The sequence below is a fragment of the Acartia tonsa genome, chromosome 9 (assembly GCF_053477335.1).
Source record: "Acartia tonsa isolate MP-2025a chromosome 9, ASM5347733v1, whole genome shotgun sequence".
Lineage (NCBI taxonomy): Eukaryota > Metazoa > Arthropoda > Copepoda > Calanoida > Acartiidae > Acartia > Acartia tonsa.
In genome coordinates, this window is record NC_137268.1 from 39190954 (window position 1) to 39218173 (window position 27220).

At 31.8% G+C, this 27220-nt stretch overlaps 1 protein-coding gene across 19 annotated transcripts in view; it reads right to left on the reverse strand.

Moving 5' to 3' along the window:
- The window catches only part of Girdin (protein girdin), a 109266-nt gene that overhangs the window by 50350 nt on the left and 31696 nt on the right, over positions 1 to 27220 (reverse strand). For 18 of the 19 annotated variants that reach the window (XR_013882675.1, XR_013882674.1, XR_013882673.1 and 15 more), the window contains exons 7-14: positions 9763 to 9821; positions 7994 to 8113; positions 6526 to 6616; positions 5604 to 5815; positions 2067 to 2201; positions 1605 to 1707; positions 700 to 788; positions 171 to 243 (exon numbers count right to left, since the gene is read on the reverse strand). Coding sequence is in view for 13 of the 19 variants with exons in the window: in XM_080172815.1 (XP_080028941.1) it covers positions 171 to 243; positions 700 to 788; positions 1605 to 1707; positions 2067 to 2201; positions 5604 to 5815; positions 6526 to 6616; positions 7994 to 8113; positions 9763 to 9821 (882 nt within the window). In the remaining 6 variants the exon portion in view is untranslated. Of the gene's footprint in view, positions 1 to 170; positions 244 to 699; positions 789 to 1604; positions 1708 to 2066; positions 2202 to 2251; positions 2289 to 5603; positions 5816 to 6525; positions 6617 to 7993; positions 8114 to 9762; positions 9822 to 27220 lie in introns of all 19 variants that reach the window. The other variant, XM_080172809.1, reaches the window with a different exon arrangement.

Here is a 27220-nt window from a genome sequence, read left to right on the forward strand (position 1 = left end):
AATAGCATCGTAAAACAAGACAATTGTCCACAAATATTAAAATAAAAATCATAAGATTAATACTAGTTTCTTTAGCCCGGGCATAAAACTGGTTTTAATCTTAAATTTTTTTATTTCAATATCCGCAGAAAGCTGTTTATAATACGATGCGAGAAATAACTATTACAAACCTTGGAGCCTTGACTTTTCATAGCTTCCATTTCTGCCAATAGTGACTGAGATTCGCTCATACTGGTTTTGTGACTGAAAATTACAATGCTAAATATTACAAGGTCAATAATGGGTGCTTTCCCTCAGAGAGCTCTCGGGCACCGGACCCCCATACCCCCAAATATTTTTTAAAGTAAAATAGAAAAGAAGGGGTTGATTGTGCTTGTAATAATTGTTCCCTAATATAACAGTAACAGAATTTGTAAATTGTGACGGTCTATGTGTATGTGTGGACTAAAGAATTCTCGGTAACCACTGGACCGTTATGGTTCTCCTTTACAGTGTAGCTTCTTTTAGGCCCTGGAGCGGTTAATAGCTATTTTGAAGGAAGTTACCACGAACCTCCCAATCGAAATCGCCTCTACAAAAAAAATGCCTCCCCCTTAAACAATTTTTAAAATTTTTCTTTTCAAAACTAAAAAATAATGAGGGTCGACTTAAACCCCCTCCCCCACCCCGCAGCCGCTAAAATATATATTAAAACTTTACCTAAAAGTTAAAGAAGAATTTTCATCAAGAAGCTCTTTAATCTTGGTTCTATCCTTTTCTCTCTCGTGCTGTAGGCGTTCTAAATCTCCCTGCAAAATAAAAAAATATTAGCATTTAATGAAAAAAGAATACATAGACAAACCTAATGGCTGCATTAAAAAATATCTGATTCTAGTGAGAGAGGGGACAATGAGCAGTTTTATTACACTAGTCCCCAATGTTTCATAATAAGGTTTTCTTATTCATTGGCTTAACAACTTTGGGGACTTTAAATAAATTTTGATTTGTTGATTTATTAAGTTGAGTGTCCCAACGTTTCAACCACTAATTTTAATCTACAGAAGAGGGAATTTTGTTTATTATCATCGGAGATGTATATCAATTTATCGGTTATTGTCTTATCCCTTTAGATCCCTGGATATTATTAGGAACTGTTTTCTTTCCTTGTCATAAAAGTAAACCCAGTAATACGTCAAACTTAAAAAGAGATTTCTAGCAGACAAAAACATTTGTTTATTCTAAGTTACATACGATTCTTTCTAATAAGAGCGACGACATTTTGGAAGATATAATTCTAAAAGATAAGTTAAATATTCATCATAGCTGTCTTTTTTTTGTTTTCTCATTTGCTTGTCATAATAAGGGCGATTTTTTTAACTTGCCAAAGCTTTATCACAAGAAATTCAACTATTACGCTGACTCATTATGTGAATGAAATAAAAAAAAGGCCCTTTCCTTAAAAAAACTATACACTTTCTAACCAATAATATTTCCGAGTTTTACTTCTTCTATTCTCCATTGGCTGATTTATTTTGTATGCATCTAGATCTTCTATATTTATTCCTTATTCTTATTGTCTAATTGCTGTCTTTTTATTTTAAAATAGGCGTGACTATTTTAATTACCTTATACTTGATGATATCATTTTCTAGACCAAGAACAGCCTCGCATCTCTTTCTGGAGGCCACTAGCTGTTCCTCCAACATATCCTTTGTCTCAACAAGAATCCTAAATTACATCATAATCACAATGATGTATTAAAAATACAAATAAAAGTTTAAATTAGGAAACTTGAACGAATGTTAACTATATACCTAGAATTGCCTGATTACTTTCTATCATATTAAAAAATCTACAGCCACTCAAAAATTCTACCTTAAACCTATACCAATATAAAGCTTCCCTAACACTTCCCCCCCCCCCCCAAAAAAAAAATAAATTAGATAGGTCTGGCCATTTACGAGTCACATTTACATAAGACTGATAATTATTGATAACTGGAAAAAATATTTAGGTTTTCCATATCAGACAAAATTGCAAATCATTATGTTTTTGTTCAGGCTAACTAGAACAGAATAAACTATTACCTATTATCCTCTCTGAGCTCTTCTACCCTGCTCTTGAAGAACTCAATGTCATTCATCTTGTCTTTGTATCTGAGTATTTCAGCCTCCAGCTTGTCCACCTTCTCTGCTCTCTCTTTCATCATATCCAGCTCATCCCTAGAATAATAATATTACTATCTGAGTATTTCAGCCTCTAGCTTGTCCACCTTCTCTGCTCTCTCTTTCATCATATCCAACTCATCCCTAGAATAATAATATCATTATCTGAGTATTTCAGCCTCTAGCTTGACCACTTTCTCGGCTCTCTATTTCATCATATCCAGCTCATCCCTAGAATAATAATATCATTATCTGAGTATTTCAGCCTCTAGCTTGTCCACCTTCTCAGCTCTCTCTTTCATCATATCCAACTCATCCCTAGAATAATAATATCATTATCTTGTTATTGTATCTGAGGATTTCAGCCTCTAGCTTGTCTACCTTCTCTGCTCTCTCTTTCATCATATCCAGCTCATCCCTAGAATATTAATATCATTATCTTGTTCTTGTATCTGAGTATTTCAGCCTCTAGCTTGTCCACCTTCTCAGCTCTCTCTTTCATCATATCCAGCTCATCCCTAGAATAATAATATCATTATCTGAATATTTCAGCCTCCAGCTTGTCCACCTTCTCTGCTCTCTCTTTCATCATATCCAGCTCATCCCTAGAATAATAATATCATTATCTGAATATTTCAGCCTCCAGCTTGTCCACCTTCTCTGCTCTCTCTTTCATCATATCCAGCTCATCCCTAGAATAATAATATCATTATCTGAATATTTCAGCCTCTAGCTTGTCCACCTTCTCTGCTCTCTCTTTCATCATATCCAGCTCATCCCTACAATATTAATATCATTATCTTGTTCTTGTATCTAAGTATTTCAGCCTCCAACTTGTCCACTTTCTCTGCTCTCTCTTTCATCATATCCAGCTCATCCCTAGAATAATAATATCATTATCTTGTCCTTGTATCTGAGTATTTCAGCCTCTGGCTTGTCCACCTTCTCTGCTCTCTCTTTCATCATATCCAACTCATCCCTAGAATAATAATATCATTATCTGAGTATTTCAGCCTCTAGCTTGTCCACCTTCTCTGCTCTCTCTTTCATCATATCCAACTCATCCCTAGAATAATAATATCATTATCTTGTCCTTGTATCTGAGTATTTCAGCCTCCAGCTTGTCCACCTTCTCTGCTCTTTCTGTCATCATATCCAACTCATCCCTTCTGAGTATTTCAGCCTCCAGCTTGTCCACCTTCTCTGCTCTCTCTTTCATCATATCCAGCTCATCCCTAGAATAATAATATCATTATCTGAGTATTTCAGCCTCTAGCTTGTCCACCTTCTCTACTCTCTCTTTCATCATATCCAGCTCATCCCTAGAATAATAATATCATTATCTGAGTATTTCAGCCTCTAGCTTGTCCACCTTCTCTGCTCTCTCTTTCATCATATCCAGCTCATCCCTACAATATGAATTGTCAAAGTTTGCTCTTTAAAAAACAAGAAAATGTATTAATATCTCAATCACAAAGTAATGTATAGGGAAAAAATGAATTAGGTATATGTTTAAAGATCATGGATATTATAGGAGAAAAGGGTGTTTCTTTTGTAGAATATGATAAAAATAGGTTTACAATGAGGATAACTGAAAGAAAAATTAACTTCGATCAGGCAGTTTTTGTATTACTAACTTCCTAAATGTCAAATTTTTGAATTCACATTTTCTAAAAAAAAATTATTGTAAGTTATGTTTCAAGACTACAAACAAACAAATAGAATATAGGGTGGCTTAATATGGAACACCTGCCAAAACTCTAGGCCAGGGTGATGTAATAATTGAGTAGCTTCCACGAGAATTGCGGGTCAGCTTATAACGTATCATAGAATACACCCAGCTGTGATTGGCCAAAGGATTCTTACCTCCAATCTCCGTGTGCATCTGAATCCTAACTTCAGAGAATCATGGCTACAACCAACAAATAGAATTTTGTAACAAAATGACGGACGAATGGATTAAATTAATTTTAGAATAAATGCAGACATGCCTAACTAAAGCAGCAGCCAAGTTAATAAGATCCTATTAACGTAAGGATTCATATTCCTTTATCTGGTCTTATAACAATGCAAATAAAACATCCATGAAGTTATCAAAACAGTTTACATCAATTTATTATTTTAAAAAATGTCAATTCTTTTAAAAAATATTTAAATCCATCAACAAAGACTTCAGAGAAACTATTGACATCAATCAAGAAAAGTTTGTATAAGAGTAAAATAAAAATGCATTCAGATTCTGCACTGCAGTATTAACACCTCACCTTTCCAGGCACTCTAAAAAAAAAGCAGGAATCTAAAGGAATAAGACAATGTTGATAAATTGATGCACATCCTTAATGATTATACACAAAATTACCCCTTCTTTATAAAAATTAGTGGTTGATATGTTAAAACCCTAACGTTCAAATTCTCTAAAGTCCCCAAAGTTGTTGAACCAACGAATAAGACAACGGTATTATAAAACTTTGGGGACCAGTGTAATCAACAGCCCAATGTCCCCTCCCACCCTGCTAAAAAAGAGCGAAAAAGAAAAAGTTCCATAGATTATTTTAAAAACATTATGGTAGAAATGAGGAAAAAATCAAGGCTTTTAGGAAGCTAAAATCAGCTGAATTGGAATCCTTTGCTGGAAGAATATTTTGGTTTTTAAATTTTTTAAGCCAATACCTATATTATTTTTTCTTTAACAAAATCCTTTATGCAATATGATAACTAAATAAATGTTAGAAATTACCCGATTGGCTACAGCAAAGTATTTTTAAAGAGTTTTCTAACATTATAAAATAAATTAAAGAAAAGTTTTAGATGGTCTTGTGTTTATATATTGAAAGTAATATAAATCGATACCTAGTCAAAAACAAGCATTTGATGGTACGTTTTTCCTTACATTTTAATAATATTAAAACTAAATTGCGTAAACTTTTTTAACTTTAAGAGTGGAAATATTTGTAAAAGTTATCATAAAGTTTTATATTTCATGTTAAAATGTCAGTATGCTTGTCAAGCAAAGAAATTGTCACTGCCAGGAAATATTTTAACACTTTAACACAAATATTCATCTCTCATGGCATTGTTGACATTTTCATTTGAAATTGTAAATAATAACAATAATGAATTATAAGAAAGAGAGGAAAGAGAAATCATATCAGATCCCCCCAAACCCCTTAAATTTATGTTATCCAAATTTTGTCCTTTTGTCTATTCTATCCAAAATTCGCTGAATCGTGTTCAACTAGAATCTAAAGGTATAGTCTAAACATGAGAAAGACATACATGACGGCTCCGCATCACTACAATACTTAATATCTAGCTCATATGCCAAAGAACACATTTCTATTTTGAATTTAAGTCTAATATAACATAAAAAAATTTACGGCACACGTTTACAATTAAGTTAACTTTAATCAATTTTAAATAAGAAAAAAATCCTCCAACACTAGGAAACTTTTTTCATACCTGTAAGTTTTGGCGGCTCTGGCATCCTGACAAAGCTCCAGGTTTTCAGCCTTCAGCTTGGTCGTGATATCCGTCAGTTTCTCCAGTTCCTCCTTGCTCTCCGCCAGCTGTTCTGTCTTCTCTTCCAGCTGTTGGCGCAGCTTCCGCAGCTTGGCTTTGCTCTCTGCCATTTCTACCATGGCGTGGTTGCTAGCTGTTGTTACGGGATTGGCCTGAATTATTTAGTTGTTGAACAAATGTTTATTGTTTACCTATCCTTCTTTCTAAGTTATATCCAACCCTTTGATTGCACAATCTTTGTCTGGAATTCCTATATGTGAGTGGTAATAAGTTGTGACTATTTCTGGCCAGGGCATTCTCCATAATATACTATCACTATTACTGTCGCGCATATGAAAAAGCAGTGCAGTGGTAGGTATAAAAACTTTTGACATTTTTAATTATGACGCAGTTTAGGCCAAGCTCCGATTTTCAACTAGTCCATATATTTATCTTATACTAAGCCATAACGACGTTACGTATATATCCTGAATTTATTCTCTGATTTATTACAAAAAAAATCTTTCAAACTATGTTTCCCCTCTCTATCTGTCTGTTAGCTAAAGTTCTAAATAAATATCTATTCTATAATACAAAGTAGTACGATGTCTGTCTGTCTGTATGAAGCTTAAGATCTCAGTAACCACTGAACCGATTGGGCTCTACTCTTTAGGGATTATACCTACTGGTCCTGTGATGGTTTTAAGCTATTTTCTTGGGATGGGTGGGACACCCCCCCCCCAAAAAAAAAAAATGTTTTTTTTATTTTTATTTTTAAATAACACAGAAATAGGTTGATCAAACCTCTTGGGGCAAAGCCTCTAGAGGCTAGGGGCGAAGCTGCTAGTGTATATATAATTAGCTTAAAATATACATTGTATACCTGGCTAGCCTCCATAATTTGTTGTTTAGTATCCATCTGAAGTCTGATGGAAGAAAGATCTTCCAACATCTCGTCTCTTTGAGATATCAACCTGGAAAAAAAACAGAGATGGAATAAAAAATCAAACTAGAATTACACCCCAACCCATTTTTTTGCTTTTCATTCTTAAACTAAGATAGAAAACAAACCTCCAGGGGCGTAGTCCTGTTATATAAAGTAAAAAGTCCCCAGGTTGGTTTTAGGCTATTTGTCTCTCCTTCCCTACCCTAGGTGCTAAGGGCGCAGCCACTAGTTATATAAAAAATTACAAGTGAGAAATCCTTATAGTTTCATATTACAATTTATTACATTTTGCTCATTTTATCTAAATCCCAAGAATGTAATAACTGTAAATGAAATGTTCAACCTTATTTTCATGGATGGAAAGTACAATGGCAGAAAAATTATACCTACACTCCTAATGTTTACAAGTCAGAAAAAAAGCCATTTTTCCAGGTATCTTAAGGGATACGACATTGGATGATAAATTGATCAGCATCACAATCGATGATAAACAAAATTATACCTTACCTACTTAGATGAATATTATTAGTGGAGTAGTTTAGACACTGCTAATTAGTACCAACAATAAAGATTTCAAAAATCACCCGAAGATTTTAAGCCAATCCATAAGAGAACTAGCTTATAAAACATTTTGTACCTGTGTAATTTTTACTCCAATGCCCCCTCGCTTCCTTACAGGATGTAGATTTAAAAAGTGCCATTGTTTTACCCATTTATACCTATATGACTTTTATAAAATTTTCATCTTAGAAATTATTTATTTTATTCTATAAAAGGCAAGCAGTTATAAAAAGCAATTTCAAACTAAGTTTTACTAATACAAAAACAAAACAAATATCGGATTATTTACCAAATAATAAATATTATAGGATTTATATAATTGTTGTCTAGAATGATGATTGAAGAAAAGTTTTAGTCTACATCAATCATTTATAAGATGTAATATTGTAATATTATTGTTTATAAGATACAAAAATATTAGCTCTTACTCATATTATTACTTCTTTAGACAAAACTATATCTATACAAAAACGATTATGGTGATCCGCCTCTCCCCCCCCCCAAAAAAAAAAAAATTATTAATGCATTGCATAAAAAATTGCATTGAACTTGAAGTAAAAAATATCCTTACCTAGGTATATGGTATACTTTACTTTCGTAAGAATTACTAGCGACTGAGCCCCTTTTTGCCTCTAGGTGCACTTAAAAATTGGGGAAAGAGTCGACCAAGATTTCTCTTTGGGGGTCGTGGTACCCACCCCTAAAATAGTTATTAACCTTCCCAACATCCACAAGAACTTACGCTGTAAAGAATAACCGTATCGGTTCAGCGGGATCCTTCTGTACACACAGACAGACACAGGTTCTTTTACTATCATACAATGATTGATCCAAATTGACTAACCTCTTGGCATGATCCACGAGCAGACAGTACATCTCATCCCTCTGGTCATCACCCAGAGTGGAAGGGTTGCATAGTTCCCTGTTCCACACCATACTTGGATTCTCGGTGATGGCGCGAATCCTGTAAAATATGAATAGTTATGACAATGTTCACTTTTTGAGTTTTGAAATTTTCATACAAAGCAAAACGGGTATGGTTCCTTTCGTAGCAACGCCTCTTAAGGGGCATTTCGTCATATTTTCAAATTAGTTAAGTTTTTATAGGTTGGGTTAGGTTAAGTTGGGTTAGGTGATTGCATCGCAGGGTTAGGCAATTGGCCCTGCAGGGTTAAAGCCACCTGCAAGGGCTAGAAATACGGGAAAAGCTACTGTGACGAAACGCCTCTTAAGAGACGGTACCCCGAAAAGGACAATATCCGAAAAAACTAATTTATCAATCTAAAAATTCAGAGAGGGCTGTTATAGGTATTAATTACAACTGTACCCAAATTTTTATAACCACGTTATCTTATTTGTTTACTCTAAAACTTTGAGTTCTTTTACTAAATTTTGATTGGTTAGTTAAAAACTAAAAGTGATCATAAGTTTTAACCAATAATTTACATGAGGGGTAATTTTCTTTAACCTCATTGGGCATTTGAATATCATTTTATCAACGATTATCTTATCCCTTTATATCCCTACTAAAATAACCCATCTTTGTTTTTCAATTATATGTAATGCAATATTTATAGATATTTTGACATTTACTGTTTTCTTTAGGCCTAAAGATTTCTTGGGAGAATTGTTTAAAGATGTTATCTTAATTCTCTGCAGACAAAGTTAGTTTAAACTTATCAGTTAATTAAACTTTTCTTTCTTTTCAGGTTCAGTAACCGCGCTTTATATTGCGGTTCAGGTTGTTTGTAAAAAAAAAGTTGCTAGGCAGGGTCGTGTGAGGACCTAATAAAGTGGGTAGAAATTTTTAAAAAATCTTATAGGGAAAATTTAAATATTTTAATACCTATTTTATAAAAATTTTAAGTTACAATTGCAGATGAGGATTTATTAAAATGGCGGTTGCAGAGCCCTGCGTCTTTTTTTCTTTAAATGTTTTAATTAAGAATAAACAAAAAGAATGTTTTCATGAACCAAAAAAACAATAACGTTTGTCTGAAATTTACTGAGTATAGTATAGTATAGAATCGTATCATAAATAGCTTTCCGAGGGTATTAAAATGAAAAATTAAAAGATTAAAACCAGTTTTGTTAATCCAGGGGGGCCAAATTGGTAATAATCTTATGTTTTTTTATATTTGTGAAAAATGTTTGTAATACGCTGATATAAATGATTTTTCAGTATAACTGAGAACCGGTTTTGATCAATCGGTTTCAAAGATGTAGTTAAAAATACTAGAATAGTTATTTCTCGTATCGTATTATAAACGGCTTTCCGCGGATATAGAATGTACATTTATAAGATTAAAACTAGTTTTTTTTTGCCCCGTGGTGCCGAAGGCACCGGCTAAAAAAAACTAGTTTTAATCTTATGATTGTACATTTCTATATTCGTAGAAAACTGGATATAATACGATGCTAGACATAGTTTTATCGTATTGATGAGAACCGGTTCCTATCCACCGGATTCGAATGAATACGAGAAAATATTTTAAGCTACAAATGAACTGTTTTCAAGAGAAGGCACTAAGCTTTGACAAATGAACATACAGACCTGACATATCCAAATTAAAGCGTAGCTGCGCTACATATCACGGTTATTGTATAATTTACCTGTCAACAATATCATGTTGAGTATCAAGGGGAAGATTCTTTATTGTGATGATTACATCCTGAAAACAAATAATAATATAATTGAAATCCAAGGAGGAAGGGGACGTTGGGCTGATTATTACACTTGTCCCCAAAGTTTTATAATTACGTTTTATTAACAACTTTAGAGACTTTTATTAAATTTTAATTGGTTGGTTCATTAAGTTTAGTGTCGGAACGTTTTAACCACTAATAGTAATTTACAATATGGGTAATTTTGTGTATTATCATTGGGGATGTACATCAATTCATCGGCCATTGTTTCATCTTTTTAGATACCTGATTAAAATCAGATTATTTATCAAACATATAAGGCATTTTTTAAAAGCGAAACTAATCTATAAGTATTTGTGTCTATCTGTTCTTCTGTTTGACTGTCTGTAAAAGTATGTTTTACACAAGTTTTAACGAGCTATAATCTATAAGGCCTTGCGGACATTTCTGAGATTTTAGAATTTTGATATATATTTTTATTTTTTAGAAGGTTTAAACAATAATATTTTTATATAATTATTATAATAACATGCAAATACACTTATATCTCACCTATAGATTAGCTACGCTACTCTGATTTGCCTAAATTGACAAAGTGATGAAATAAAAACATGAAAATAATGTTTAGTTGGCACTGCTTTACACAAAAAAGTGTACCAAATTGCAACCCACAACATGCTTACACACACATTATCATTTTTGCAAGGAAATGCGAATATTTGCTTTACATTTGCGAATGCTTGTATTGCACTCTAATATATCATTCAGCGGTTATTGGATAGGCTGATGGAAGACAATTTGATAGTAAAGAGATTAATATAATATGAAGTATTTTCAATCGTGTTATATATAATTCATTCACCGCGCGTTCATACCTTTCCTTAATTCTCTATTAATTAAGAAATAATAAAATTATGGGTGTGCACATTTTTCCCATTTTTCCAATAAAGGACAGGGACCTCATTAGCAAAAAGTTAAAATTATAATTTAAATTTAACATAATCAGTAATAAAATATGATATAACCTCAAACTAACTTAAATCACAACTTCTAGAATTATAGGTAGCTTTGCTGGATGATTGTATTGTATTGTATTGTATTGTATTGAATAATTCTCAGGATTCTCGTGTGAGAATATCGAGGAGAATGTCTTTTAGTCTGCTTCAATCCATTTTCACTATTTTCACAATAATTAGTCTAGCTGATGAAGCCGGTCATAATTAGATTTAAAAACAGCAATAGTTCCAGAATTTTTAACATCAGTAAATGATACCAAATAAATAAACATATAAAACTAACTAAGAAGATAGCCTCTAGTTCCAGGGTAACCCGCTACCTCAAGCTTTGTAACTTAGTTGCTAACATTGACATCATGTATTGGTCAGTTCGTTCATCAAGTAAGAGGGGAGGGGGTAAAGGGGGTGGATGGGGGCTATCTTTATTTTAGCCCGCTATATGTTTCACTTTATTAGAGTACACGAAAATCTGGTGTCAGATCCAAACAATAATAAATCCATTTTGTTAGGTAGCATCAAACAGAAAATTACAATCACAATTGCCCAAATTTTGGATGATTAGAAGATGAAATCTCAAATTTTGTTCATCTCAACAAATGTAGTAATTTTCAAATTTTGCAAGCAACGAAAATTGTTCAAAATCATTCTTATTTTTATTTCTCAAGAATAAAGGGATAGTGCATTAATTTTTAAAATTTTTACTAGCTTTTTTGTCATCTTAGTACCAATTCGCACTTATGGTCTAACTTTTCCAACTTAAAAACTATCAGTTGCTTTTGAATCACAAGATCAAGATTAAGATTTTAAAATCATATCAATGTATATTAAATATTACTACTTAATGTAACGCCAGACTTTGATGTTCTCTGATAAAGTCTAATAAAACTCGCAGCGGCTAAAAAAGATCCCCCACCCCATCGAACAATTTACCCTATGGCAATTTCATAAACGAACTGACCAACAAATAAGTTTCATGTTACCAACCTAAATTGACGACATTTTTGCTCTGTCATAATATCTATTCATATTTCTTTATTGACAACCTAAGGAAGCATTTTGCTTTAATAATGAAATCCTAAAATTAAAAGAATAATGATTCACAGTAATGTTTCTGAAAACTTTCCTAAATGTTCATTTGCTCCTTTTTTGCATTTTGTAATTCCCTTGATCCCTGACAAAAAAGGCATGTCAAAGTGTGAAGTTTTATTGACAAAATTGAAAGTTAGTCGATACAATTTTGACACAAGAAATTTTAACCTTTCAGTTTACAAGGAGCAAAGCTTTTCATTGTTTATCTCATGATGAAAAACATTTTTCCAGTATGTCTTCCAAAACGATTAATATCCACCGGAATAAAAACCGGGTCAACGAATATCAAAATAAAAAATCATAAAAAGATTAGTACCAGTTTTTTTAATCTTTAACTAAGTCAATACAAAACTCTTCACATTGATTGAATATTTTTTTGAATAAATTAAGTTGTTACAGCTGATATATTGGCAGTAATGTACAGTAACATTCTTGTTAAAACGTAACAAATGCTAAAACTTTGAAGTCGGATGCTCTGAAATCCACAAATTATAGAGTAAAGAAGATTTGTGCTAGAATTATTCAACACAGGGTGTGCGTCTTTTATAGCAAAAAAATATATCAAAATATTAAAATTCCTTAAACATTTTTGGGTGTTATGTTATTATTAAAATTTTAAAAGTTTTTTCAATGATGAAAATTGTAGGTGCATTGTTCTGTCTATTAACCTTTTATAAGAGTGACAGAATGTCTCTCTGTCTGTTTGTTTGTTTAGAAGGGTTGTAACCACTAGCTTAATAATTCATGGCTAAAATAATAAAGATTTTAAATGAAGTTTGCTATTTAAACTTTACAGCAAAATACCCAACCCTAAAATTTTGATATCATGTCAAATGCAATTATTTTAGCTGGGCATCAATAATTTTATCATTTTATTTTCAGAACAGGACAATTTACAACAAACATAACAAATATTTCAATATTTTGCTTATTCTGTCATCATTTACTAAATATCTTTGAAGGATATAAAACCGATTAATATCCGGTGGATTAGAACCGTTTCTCCGCCATACAGAAAAATCATCTACAGAATCGCATTTCAGACAATTTCCCACGAATATTAAAATAAAAGTCATTAAATTAACACCAGTTTTTGTTAGCCCGGGAATTTGGCCTCTCGGGGTTACCGTAACTGGTTTTAATCTTATAATTTCTAATTTCAATATCCGCAGAGAGTTGTCTATAATAATAATATAAATTAAAATAACTGGGTAATAAATTTCTAAAACCATTTATAAAGAAGGAACAAAAAAGATGAAACTAAAAGTAAAGATCCATTAGCCAAAAGAACAGACAAACAGAAAATGTGAGTAAAAATTTCACAAAAAAAACTAAAATTCTTATCTCAACCCCAGTGTAACTGACGGAATGACAGACAAAGTGAGTTATAGAGTAGATCAGAAGCGTAAATAATGGTAGTGTATTCACCAGATATATATCCCCAGATGGACCGACTAACATTCAACATTATAGAGTAGCTTCTCTACTATAAAGCCACATGTAGTAAATATTTAGAAGTGTGGATATTAAGATATGTATCAGAGGGAACCAGGGAGGAAGGTGACATTGGGCTGTTTATTTAACTAGTCCCCAAGGTATTATGATAACGTTTCCTAATTCGTATTCTTAACAACTTTAGGAACTTTAGTGAATTTTAACGTTATCGTCCAAACGTTTCAAAAACTAATTTTACGCTACAAAAAGGGTAATTTTGTGTATCATCATTGGGAATGTATATTAATTTATCTGCCATTGTATAATCCCTTTAAATCCCTGGAGAACACTTGATTAAAAGATTCATATCAAACGGGTCGTAAATTTAACCGAAACAAAACAAGAATTAACATAATCAAAATAATACATAGGGCGAACAGTTTTTTCCTCTTAAGAATTCCAGAAAAGTCTAAGGTAAGGGGGCAAAATAGTTTTTCTTCGGGTGCCTAATCCCAATTATTACACTAGTCCCCAACGTCTTATAATAATGTTTTCTTACTCGTCAGCTTAACAATCTCGCAAACTTTTTAATTTTGATTCGTTGGTTTATTTAGTTGAGTGTCCAAACGATTCAACCACTAATTGTAATCTACAGAAGGGGTAAATTCGTGTGAATGTACATCAATTTATCGGCTATAGTCTTTTTCCTTTAAATCCATGGGATTTTTTCCCAATAATTTTCGAACTTAACAAATTCACCAGCAGCTCTGACTCTGAATAAAGTTGCATATGAAAGGTGATGGAATTGAATAGAACATCATGGATCTGAAGGGATAAGACAATGGCCAATGTATTGGTGTAAATCCCCAATGAGAATACACAAAATAATAACCCTTCTGTAGATTATAATTAGAGGTTGAAACGTTTAAACACTGAACTTAATGATCCAACCATTGAAAATTCAATGAAAGTCCCCAAAGTTGTTTAGCAAACGAATAATAAAACGTTACTATAAAACTTTGGGGACTAGTGTAATAAACAGCCCAATGTCCCCTCCCTCCCTGTAATAAAACATGGCTTTTCTATGCAGATTCGTAGTGCTTTAAAATCAGGGGAAAAGGAATAGATCAATGTCCGACTATCAATAAAGTCACCAAAGTATAACGACTAAAGCTTATTTTTTTTCAGAAAAATACCATATATGAAAAAATAGGTATGCATTTTTCATATTCTTAATTTTGCCAATACATTTACCAAAAAATGCTATTTTCATTTACAAAAAATATTGGATCATGGATTGAAAACGAAATAGCGGGTTTCTTCATATTTTCAAAGTAGCTTTTCTCCTATTTCTAGCCCCTACGGAGGGCTCTAACCCTAAGGGGGCAATCATTAACATTTACCTAACCAAACCTAAAATAACATATCAAAAGCTACTGTGAAAATAAGACAAAACCCACTACTTCGTTATCTTTCCATGATTCAAAATAGGCTGCTATAATCTAATGGACAAAAATGTTCTTACTTTTAATTTAACATTAAAATATGTTTATTGTATTTATTTTTAAGTTATTCCTTATTAGAGAAGCTTAGTGTTGGTCCCTTTATCCCTCCAAGCTACTCTTTACACTATGGGTGGCATTTAAATTTCAAAGGACTTTACTATTTATTTATTAAGATTTCTAGCTGATAATTATTCGAAGACTGTACAATTCATATTTTTATTGTTATCTTTTTGGGTGGCATTTAGAGGTCTTTAGATAATATAGCCGAAATAAACCGCCAATTTTAAGCAAAAGGCTGCCTCAATGTGTACAATCTAAAGCCGCTAAAAAGTCAACAAACAGCCGCCAAATTTTATTATCTTTTAACAATCTGCTATAAAGGCCGAAAGCCAAAAAAAGGTCTCACAGCCGCTTTCTACAGTTGCAGTCGAGACGCCACTTAGTTGGCGGCTGTCGAGCTCTAGTATGATTATCTAACATGATATCCTAATCTAAGAATTAAAATTCTTTATAGAAATAAATCTTTAATGTAACAATGAAAACCTTTTGATATTCTCTAAAGGAGTGGAACATAAATCAAACAAGACAAAATATATGATAGTTATTTATCGCATCGTATTATAGACACAGACAACGTTCCGCGGATAGTAACATATAAAAAAATCAAGTTTTTTCAACACCTCAGGGTCGATTGAAAATTATCTATCGATACGATATGTGATTTTTCAGAATATATTGAAACTGGTTCTAATCGAGCGGATATTAATCGGTTTAGAAACCATACTGGAATAAAGTGTAATATTTTTATTTATTTTATATAATTTATAATTTCATTTTAAAATATTCAGATATTAATGTAAAATTCTGTTTTAGGTAGGTTGTAAAATATAAAAATAAGCTAATAATGAAAGAAAAGCCTGATTAATAAAAGTATTAATGAGAAAACTGCAACTTATTTCGGAAGTTGCAAACTTTTTATTTGAAAATAATGCCAAAAATTTGCAAAGCTGTTGTCTTCATTGTTTAATAATGTGCAAAAATTGGTGTAAACCGAAACAATTACAAGAAAGATATTATCTATAGATTTGTAAATGACTTCAATTTTGTTTTTAGCTACTATTCCAAAGTTTCGCAATTTATGGATTTTAAAATGTACACTTTTTTTCAAGGGGCAATATCTCATGGAAGGATTAATGTATAACAATTCCCTAATAGCTAAAACCCTTTCATGGACCAATAAGAAGCTACACTTAAGGGGAGGGGGGTTAATGCAACCATCTCGTAATCAATGATTAAATGGCACATAGAATTCGAATTTCGATCTGAAATTTTTCATGAGTAATCCTTGGTAGGTTTATTTTACCTAAAAAGTTGGAAAAGTAACGGCTGGCGGCCCAGCTGTTTTTTTGCCTATGTTAAGGGAAAATTCATCATTAATTACGTAGGAATCAACTTTTTAAAACATATTTTTAGTTTAATTCATATTAAATAATAGCAATAACCTTTTTTTATTTTCTAGTACCAACAGCTACCGGATAGAACCATTTGATAAGGTTTTTTTAGCGACAAAAACTATTATGTGGAGATAGGTTTCGTGACTGATTTGATCTTAAGATAGCCAAAAAATAGCAAAACGGCTGAGCCGCCAGCCGTTACTTTTCCAACTTTTTGTTCAATTTAGGGAAAATAGACCTACCAAAGATTATTCAAGCAAAATTTCAGATCGAAATTCGAATTCTAAGTGCCATTTAATCATTGATTACGAGATGGTTGCATTAAACCCAGCTTATACCAACAATGAAATTAATTCGGAAAAAAATCACTAAACCTATACGTGTTTTTCAGCTGTCGTTGGGGGGCAACACATCGTAAAATTGACGACCTCTCCATTTGCCCCCCAAATATTATTTTATATTTAATTCGCTTGTAGGTTATACCTTATACCTGCATTAAACCCCCCCCCCCTTTTTTAATGTTTCAAATAGGAAAAAAAATAGTATTAAATATATTACGTTCATAGTTTTCTTCTATGTAGGATAAATCAAAAATAAATACAATAACAATCATATAAATCATTCTTTTTGTGTCAGAAAAAAAATAAAGGATATATCATCATTCTGATGAGCCAATGCAAAAAAAAATATTAAATAAAAAGGAAAGTATTGTAAAAAGCATGATCGTACATATGGCACCAGAAAACTTACTATCCAAAATTTCTTCTAATTATACAGTTATATCCACAGCTAGTTACTTATAGGTCTAGGGAAGGTTTTTAATTATTTTTCGGGGGGGGGGGGGGGGGGGTCCCAACCCTACCAAGCAAAATAACATTTAGAAAATAATGCTCCCCTCAAAAAATGTATTATACTTTTTTTTAAAAAATAAATGGGGAGCGGGGTCTATTTTCCATATCCCACCTCAAGTGCCCTGGAAACCTCTAGGGGCGCATCCGCTAGTGTTTTATGTAATAACTAGCGGCTTCTACCCTAGCCTCTAGGTTATGTGCCCCAAGAGATGATAAAAAAATTAAGGTGAAATTCGTAAAAAAAAGGACCAAGGAAATCTTCTACAAAAACACAAAAAAAAGGACCAAGGATATCTCCTACAAAAAAAAAATAAATAAAAATAAAAAATGGGGGAGGGATTATTTTGTTTTTTGGGGGGGGGTTAGGGGTGTCACACCCCCAAAGAAAATAGCCTAAAACCACCACAAGACCAGTAGGTATATTCCCTGAATAGCAGAATCCGATCGGTTCAGTGGTTACCGAGATCTTAAGCTTCAGACGGACGGACGGAGAGACGGACAGACATCATTCTACTTTGTAATATAGATAACCCTCCCTCCCTTGCTTTTATATTCTGGGTGCAGACAGAATAACGACTCTTGAGCCTGGGATATATTTATTTCCCAATAAATATTTTATCCGGAAACATATAGGCTTTGCATTATTCTCTTGGGTTATATCAAAGGCCTCTTTTTGATGTATTGCATGGTTTTATACTTTTTTTTATCCTTATATAATATTATCTGTGTCTGTCTGTCTGTGCCAAAGAATCTCGCAAACCGCTGAACCGATTTGGTTTTTCCTTTACAGTTTAGCTTCACAAATGGCCTAGTATGGTCTATTTGGTAGGAGTATACTGCCCTCTTAAGTGGCCTCCTAAGAATAGTGGCCTCTAGGGGCGTAGCCACTAGTTTATCAATTAAGAAAAATCTACCTTTTATCAGTAGATTATATATATTGAGTATTGTCAAAAGTACAATCCATAGAATTTTTTTTTTCTCTTTTAAAAAATGCATTTTGATAGATTGGGATTTCATAGGGTCAAAGTGATATAAAAAGGATATTATTCTGATCCAGATAAATATATCCCTATACATTATACATTCATCTTTTCAGGGAGGCAGGGGAAATTGGGCACTCGGCAGTTTATTACACTAGTTTCTACAGTTTTATAATAACGTTTTATTATTCGTTAGCTTGACAACTTTGGGGACTTGTGTTAAAGTTTGATTGATTGGTTCATTAAGTTTAGTGTCTAAACGTTTCTATCACTAATTGTAATCTACAGAAGGGGTAATTTTGTGTATCACCATTGGGATATATATCAATTCATCGTCAATTGTCTTATCCCTTTAGATCCCTGGTATCTTTTGCAATAAATATTTTATTGAGATGTATAACCTTTTTCTGCACAATGCTCAGACAAAAAAAAATATAAATAAATCAGAGATCATAAAGAATAAAACAATGGATAATAAATTAATGTCTACCACTAAAACAGCAAAATTATTGGTGGAAAAGATTGAACACTGTTTGCTTAAATAACCAAATAGGATTTAATAAAAGTATCCAAAAAGTTTATGTCAATATTAATAATTCTTTGGGTACCAATATAATTTACACTCTATTGTCCCCTTCATATTTGGAAGATATACAATTGACTATTTGGTAAGATTTATTAGCTGCGCAGATGTATAATATTGCATTTTAATACTTGAATAAACGGTTCAAAATTCAAACCAAAAAATGTACAATAAAGTTAGAGAAATTATCATGTTTACAAAGAATTGCTATTTATCGCAACGTAATATTAAAATGAAAAATTATAAGATTAAAACTAGTTTATTACTCGTGGAAAATTGTCTGTAATGCGATGCTATATATGATTTATCAGTATGGCTGAGAACTGGTTCTAATTTGGCGGTTATTAATCGGTTTCAAAACCACCCTAGAAAAGTATTTAATCTTTAAAGCTGTACAAAATTTGAGTTATGACACAACCTTCTTTAATGTGATCGAAAGAAGCGCAGTAATAATAAGCTGTATAACAACATTTTAGATAAAACAAGGATGATTACATGAATAACAGCGAGTCTTAACATATGATTAATCTTTTTATGAAATAAAATTAAGGAATGATGAAATTTTAGATCATTGGTTTCACAAAAAAAGGTTTGTTTAACTGTTAAGTTTTGTTTACATATAAGGAAATGAAAGATAGGGATTAACACATAAATTTAAAATAAAGATATTAAATAGATGTAAAAATCCTTACATTACTTCGAGAAAAAGTATATCTCAACTAAAAGCTAAGTAAATCTCGTCTCCCAAAAAAAGTTTAAGGCAAACACGTATGCAGGCTTAAATCATTATGATGTCATTGGTTACCTTATACATCTTGCCCTTAAAACTATCTATAATGATTAAACGTCTATATTATTTGCTTTATTGTCTAAAATGAAAAAAGGTGAAAATCCTTTTACCATCTTGTAACAAAAGCGGATGACTTTTTATAAACACAAATATTTTTTCCCGGGGTTCGGCAGTTGCAGCCGCGTTCGCGTTTGAGAGTTCGCTCTATACATCATATAGATCAGCCAGCAAGCCGAATATTCAATTATATATCTAGCCACATTTGCTAAATTAAGGGTAGCCGTACCTTTAATAATGAACAACAAGCCGCCAAATATTCAATTCAGCCAAAGCCAATTTTTAACAATTTTCAGTTAATCCGAATTAAACATGATACGCGGCTGCCGAGCCCTAATATTTCTTCAGCTAATTTTGATTGTGTCATACAATAAATAAAATATAATACACCCAAAACACTGCAAGATTACAATAGAAAGTGACAAATTTTGGCCATATAAAAGAATGAGTTTTGCTTTTTAAAATAATGTTATGAAGTAAAAAAAAATTTAAATAACAATACACGTAGCGCATCCATGAGTTGTCAGGAAGGTGATAGGTTCGAATCTCGGCCAAATACCATGCTATAACTTGAGACGTTAAAAAAATTCTACTGCTATGGCAGGTGCCCGACAATATTAAAGTAGGTAAGGGAAATGCCTTGGCCCAAAAACAGGTGCAACTGACTACCATACAAGTTAATACTTCCACTTAAAGGTCGTGCCATCAATGGGTTGGTTGCCTGAAGGAAGTTTAGCCATTAAGTAAGATTTGGTTCAGAGATACACCAAAATAAGATCTCGTGGTGTATCCCGTCCTGTAAAGGCTATTTGAGTCTACGTGTAATTTTATTGAAAGCTACTAATAAAAGACAACGAGCTAAATTCATTTTTGCCCAATGTTTGGTCTAACGTATTTGAGGCTAGCTGCTCTACTAAAATAAATCTAAATCCTTTTTCATTGATTATTATCAAAAAAATCTTCTAATCTTCTTATTGGACATTTTTCATTGAAATAAAAATAACTGTTATGAAATAATCTGTTTAAGTAAAGGATTAGCCCATATATGAACTAATCAGTATTTTCAAAAAATATATTCTAAAAGGATAAAGGATTAAATGAGTGAAAAAAACGAGCAAAAATGTTGGGTCATGGAAAGAAAACGAAGTAGCGGGTTTCGTCGTATTTTCACTTTAGCTTTTGATAGGTTATTTTCGGTTAGGTTAGGTAAATGATAATGTTTCCCCGCAGGATTAGAGCCCCCTGCAGGTGCAAAAAAATAGGAGAAAAACTACTGTGAAAACCCGCTACTTCGTTTTCTTTCCATGATCCAAAATGTTTAGAATTTTAATATGTTCTTAGTTCAAAAGAGACGTAATTTACTTGACTCGCTTTAAAGATAATTCTCTAAAATTTTTTTATGATAATAAATATCACCGACAAGTAAGCATCTACTCTTTAACTGCTATAAAACCCAAGCCGCTGTGGTTGAATTTCTATAATGTAAATTCTTTCTCAAAAAAACGCGCGGCTAGAGCTAACTACACAGTCAGAACACACTTCTTTGTAGACAATATATTTCGCTTTATTCAAGCTTTCTCAATTCTAATTGTTTGAGAGTTTATGTACAACAAATTCTTTCTAAGATGCTATTTGGTGGTATAAACATGCCCTGTTTTAGGGCTTATTAACCTTTGATTGTAGTGATCCTTGATTATATTTAAGCCCGTTAAAAACAAGGATGACAACATCCATAAAAGCGAAGCTCTGAAACGGTACGACAAACGGACATTAACATTTGTATAATGTCAGAACTGAATAATCAGAATGCGAATGTATAAGAGTCAAAGCAAAATTGTAAGTAAATTTGTTAAAAAACTGCTTGATACAGGATAATGATTATGGACATACTTACATTTTTAAAACTTGATTATAGAGTTGCTTCGCTTATAATATTGTACTTTGTTGTCCCAGGAATCAGTATACCAAAAATCACACCAATCGGATAATTAGGTCAAATACAAATTTGTTGTTAAAAATGTAAAAAAAATTAACATGTTTAAAATGGACGTACAGACATTCTGGTAATGATTATAGAGTTGCTACGCTTTCTAACTTGTACCTAACTATTACAGGAATCGCCATGCAAAATTTGAAATCGATAGGACAATTCTAACATGCCTAAATTAACGAAAAAAGCTATTTAAAAAAGTAAAAAAATCAACATGTTTAAAATGGACGTACGGACATTTTGGTAATGATTATAGAGTTGCTACGCTTTCTAAATCGTACCTAACTACTAAATGAATCACCATGCAAAATTTGAAATCGATAGGACAAATCTAACATGTCTAAATTAACAAAAAAAAGCTATCCGTGACGGACGGACGGACGGACGGACGGACGGACGGACGTACGGACGGACGGACCGACCCTAATTATAGAAAAGCTTCGCTTTTAAAAACCTCTACACCACATAATGTAAAGTAATCATAAATAATGTGCATTATTATTTATTATTTGTTAAAGTTTGAAATCAATGAAAGGTCTGAATGGATATCTAGAGCATGGCTTCAAAATCGTGAACATGGCATTTGAGCCTTTGTGAAAATGGAGTTGATAGTATAGAGCCATCATAACCTGCTACCCCTGTTCTAATAATGAAAAGACAAATATAACCATGAGTAGCGAATCAGCATTAAGATAACAACAATACTTATTATAAAGAAAGACAGAAAAAATTATAGTTATAACAAATTAAATTGTAGACGATTAATTTCCTTCAATTCTTTAGATATGCCAATGAGAAATAACAGTCAAAAATTTAAAGATTAGATTGTTATTGTCCTTAAATCACTAGGAGAAAAACATTTTAATAAATCAGGTCAGCCAATCTTAGTGTTAATTTGCAAAAAAAAGCTGTTTTTATAGCATTCTGATTTGTTGTGAAAAAAGGAAGTACATTTTTACATATTTAAAAATCATAACATTTGTGTCATGAGTCTAATATTTAGAAATCAACAAATCTTATATTTGTATAGATTCTAAAATTTGTAGGTATAAAAATTATCTAAAAGACCTTTTCAAAAAGCAAAAAATAAACACAAATCTCTTTAACCTACCTATTTTTAAAAATTAAACATATTTTATATCTAAATATTTTTAAGAATCAACCCCCATAAAAAGGACAAATATACATAACAAAAAAAATATAGATCATAGCCATAAATAGAGGTGGTGTTAAAATGTATATGTGTATTCGAACATACCAATTTTTAAAGAAATTTTAGCACAGCTTCTGTATAATTAATTAGTGCACTTCCGTTCGTACACAAGTCTGTCCGTGGACGAAACAACAACTTTATTGCTTTAGGCTTTTCAAATTATAAAATAATCTATATAAGAAATGTTGAAAAAATATCATAAATATTCAGGATAATAGCCTAAAACCGACCAGAGACAGAATAAACCTTCTCTGAAAAGTACAATAAATCAGTTTTCTAGCTTCAAAAAAATGTTACTTTATATAGAGAATTTCAACTATTTTAAGCAATAACTGACATTGCATTAAAATAATATTTGTAATTTTATATAAACCCTCAAATTGTTAAGTGCTAGGGCTCCATTTAAAAAAATCTCTCAACGATCTTTTCTACATAAAAATAGGTTCGTACATTTTTGGTTATCTTAAAATAAATCTTTCTAATTAAGATTTAGAACATAAATTTATAGGATTTATATTTAAATTAAATATTTATCACAAAAGGAAAGATTTGAAGTGTAGCTAATCTATAGTTAGGATATGTTCGTTTGTTCAAATAACGATTTTGAATCATGAAAGGAAGGGACATAATTATTAGTTATGCTGGTCCCCAAAGTTTTATAAATACCTAAACATTAGGTAGTTTATTTTTTCATAATTGGGTTGTAAAAACCAGCAGTGTCCCCACTTTTCTACCTATCATTTAAATCTCCAATAGAAGTAAAATTGTATTTCATATTAAAAGGTGTATATTAAACATTCTCCATTGTCTAATCCATTTAGCTCCCTGGATATATTAATCTATAAATCTTGAATTTACAGCGATTGCATATGCCTAGTTTAGGCTAATTCAAATATTTTAGTGATTTCTTATATAATATTCCAAATAATGTTTGTGTACAAGTTTTATCTAATCTTGTTCTAAAAAATATTTTCTAATATATATAACCAACCAAATAAATATGTTGTAATCTAATAAATAATTATCAAGAACAAATTTATAAAAAGAAGTAAATGTTGAAATATTTGAAGATTGCATATGAATTCAGAGATCTAAAGGGATAAGACATTGGCCGCTAAAGTGGTTGACTTCCCCAATGATGATACACAAAATTGCTCCTTCTGTAGATTACAATGAGTGGTTGAAAGTTTGGACACCCAACCATTTAATCAAAATTTGATAAAAGTCCCTAAAGTTAATAAGCCAACGAAAATGTTATAATAAAACTTTGGGGACTAATGTAATAAACAGCCAATGTCCCCTTCCTCCCTATATACTTAAAGCCAGACGTCATTACTGACTGACAAGCAAAATTCGATTAGCTGCGCTCCTAACTAGGTTATGAGAGCAGGCAAAAAATTTGTATGATATTGTGGTAGAAAATTACATGTAATACATGCGTTTCCGCAAGCTTTCAAACCAACACAAACTTTGGATGATCCCAGGGAGGGAGGGGATATTGGGCTGTTTATTCCACTGGTCCCCATAGTCTTATTATAACGTTTTCTTATTTATTGGCTTAACAACCTTGGGGACTTTAATTCCATTTTGATTGGTTGGTTTATTAAGTTGAGTGTTCAAACGTTTTAACTACAAATTGTAATTATATCATCATTGGAGATATACATAATTTTATCAGCCATTGTCTTAACCCTTCATATCCCTGGAATGATCCCATTTTCGCCTTCCGTGAGCATGTTTTTTGGTGTGCTGCATAGCTTTTCTATAATTGTTTCTTGGATAATAGATCCTTCACAATCCACATAACGTAAGAAAGCATAGATTTAATTGTAATATATATGATTTTATAGAATCATGTTAACTTTCTTTTTTTTAGATTAATTTTCTTTCTTTTGGTTATATTGGTTATTTATTCTTCAAAAAATCTCCATAAGGTTTATAATTGTTTTGGATGTTATTATCCTTGTTAGTGTATCATTGTAATTGCAAAAAAATAACCTCACTTTTATTTATGTACCTGGTAATTCTTATTTTGAACAAAAGTTAAAGAATTAATCTAATTTAGAAGAGCTTATCTTCACCCTCTTACCCCTAAAAAATCCACTAGATTTTTTCAAATGTAAAAAAGATGATTGTTCGCGCCTCTAACTTTAAAATGTCCCTAAAGTACTATTCTTGTATATCCACTGCACAACTAGAGGGAGAAAGAGTTAAATATTTATATCTCCCTATCGCAACCGCCTTGTGCAACCTTTCTATTGGGTCATTGAAAACCAACCAATGGTGTTGCTTATAATAACACAGCCAAGAAGCGGAAAATAATTTAGAAGCAGACGAAAGAGGTCTTTGAAAAAGAAAGGGAGGTAGCTGTCTGTATATTCATCTGTACTATAGATCTGTCACCACATGTAAGGCCAATAAATTACGAGTTTAAGCTTAATTTCGTAAAAATTAGATAAACCAAAGGTTTGTAGTGTCCCAATAAAGAAGAGGATACGTAGAAAATACGCAATTTTAGTTTGGGATGGGCAATATACATGATTTATGTATTACAAGACATTTTACTTCAAGGTATAAAATTGATAGGTTTTCCAGTAAGGCTCAGAAACCAATAAATATCCGTTAGATTAGAACCGGTTCTCAGCTATAATGAAAAATCATGTATAGCATCGTATTACAGACAATTTTCAACGAATATTAAAATAAATATCAATTTCCGCGAAAAGCTCTCTATAATACGATGCGATAAATTACTATTACTATATTACATTTAATTAAATATAAGATAGAGGGCTATAATAAAAACAAGGTATATATCTGTCCCTTAAGGCTTAAAATCTTGCTAACAGTTAGTCGATTTAAGTTATTTAATAGAAAATGTTAATTTTAGATTTGAGGTTTTTTCGGGTTTGATAGATCAACCTACCAATAAAAAATATAAGCCTAAAAACTGATATTTTATTTATTAAACTTAAGTCTAAAATTTGCAACCTATCTGTAATACAACAATGACCTAACCTATGGAATTATGTGTTATTATTGAGGGGAAAGTTGGATTTATGATTTCAGATAAGTTTTAGGCGCCTTGTATTTTAGACCCCTAAATCAATGTTTATACTATAATATAAAGTAGTAAGGTTTTTTGTCTGAAGCTTAAGATTTATATGACTACTGAACCATTTCTCCAATTTAGGGAAGCTTCACATAGTTCAAAGAGTGGTTTTAGGCTATTTTATTTGAAGATTTGAAGTCTTGGGAGGGTTTTAGGCGATTTTCCGCCCCCTTAACCCTTTGGAGAAGCTAGTATCTTTTAAAATAAATGCTTTTCATATTATTTTTTTCAGCAGGACATAGAGTGGCTACAATCCAAAAAGGAAAAACGAAATAAGATTAAAAAACATAAAATCACTCACTTATCTGACAATCTAGAAAAATGGATAAAAAATCCTTCAACAGTTTTTGGTCATCAAAAAGGTAAGTGAGAGTAGAGATAAGACAATTTTGTTTTATTCCATGGATAAGTCATACAACGTCCGTGACATAGAAAAAGGGCTTAAAAATTGGGTTTTTTTTTGTGGCTGATATAGAGTCTGGACCTATGAGCAGCTACATTTTAAAGGAGCACCATATCGGTTAAGCGGTTAGCGCGATCCTTTGTTACAAAAATACAGACACACGGGCATAATTACTGTTAATTTCATATAAGGCTTTAATATAAAATATCCATAAAAATCCGTGAAACATTTTCTGCAAAATGCACAAGCCCATTGATGCATCAGAACTAAGGGACACAAGATTATTTCGTAGATTTACAAAATTCAAAATCACACTACATTCACTACCTAAGTAGGTTCCCAATTGTGGTGTTATTTTATTAACAAAAAAGACTATCAAGATTGAATTTTAGAATTATAAAAGAAAAGAAGTATTAAGCTATTAAATCCAGCTGCTGCCTAAAATTTATTTTAGCTTAATTTAAATGATAGATTTATCTTTAAATGAAAAATTATTTTGTCCATAATAAGCGAAGCTTACTAAATAAAAGGAAGATAAGGTTAATTTCAAATAAAAATAAACGATTTGAAGATACTGTAGAGAATTCATTGTTAATAAAACTAAAAACGACATTCAATTGCAATTGGCCGAGTTAAATAATTTCAGCTATAAAATTACCAGCTTTGAATTTTAACGTTATTTATGAAAGATAGTCTAATTGATTTTTAGTAGCAATGCTACTCTATCATTCGTGTTATCTATCCGTCAGTCTGTTCTTAACGTTATGGGGAAAATGTGACTTTCTCGGCTGCTATTGAAAATAGAGTGAAAATTTCTATGCCACATGCGCAATCGCATCTCTTCTATACATTGTTTTGACCGTCTCTCTGTCGGTCATGCTTCAAAAGATTATTTTTATAGGTTTCACCATTTTCTTTGAGTTTTTGCATATTCTCTATCTTTCTTTT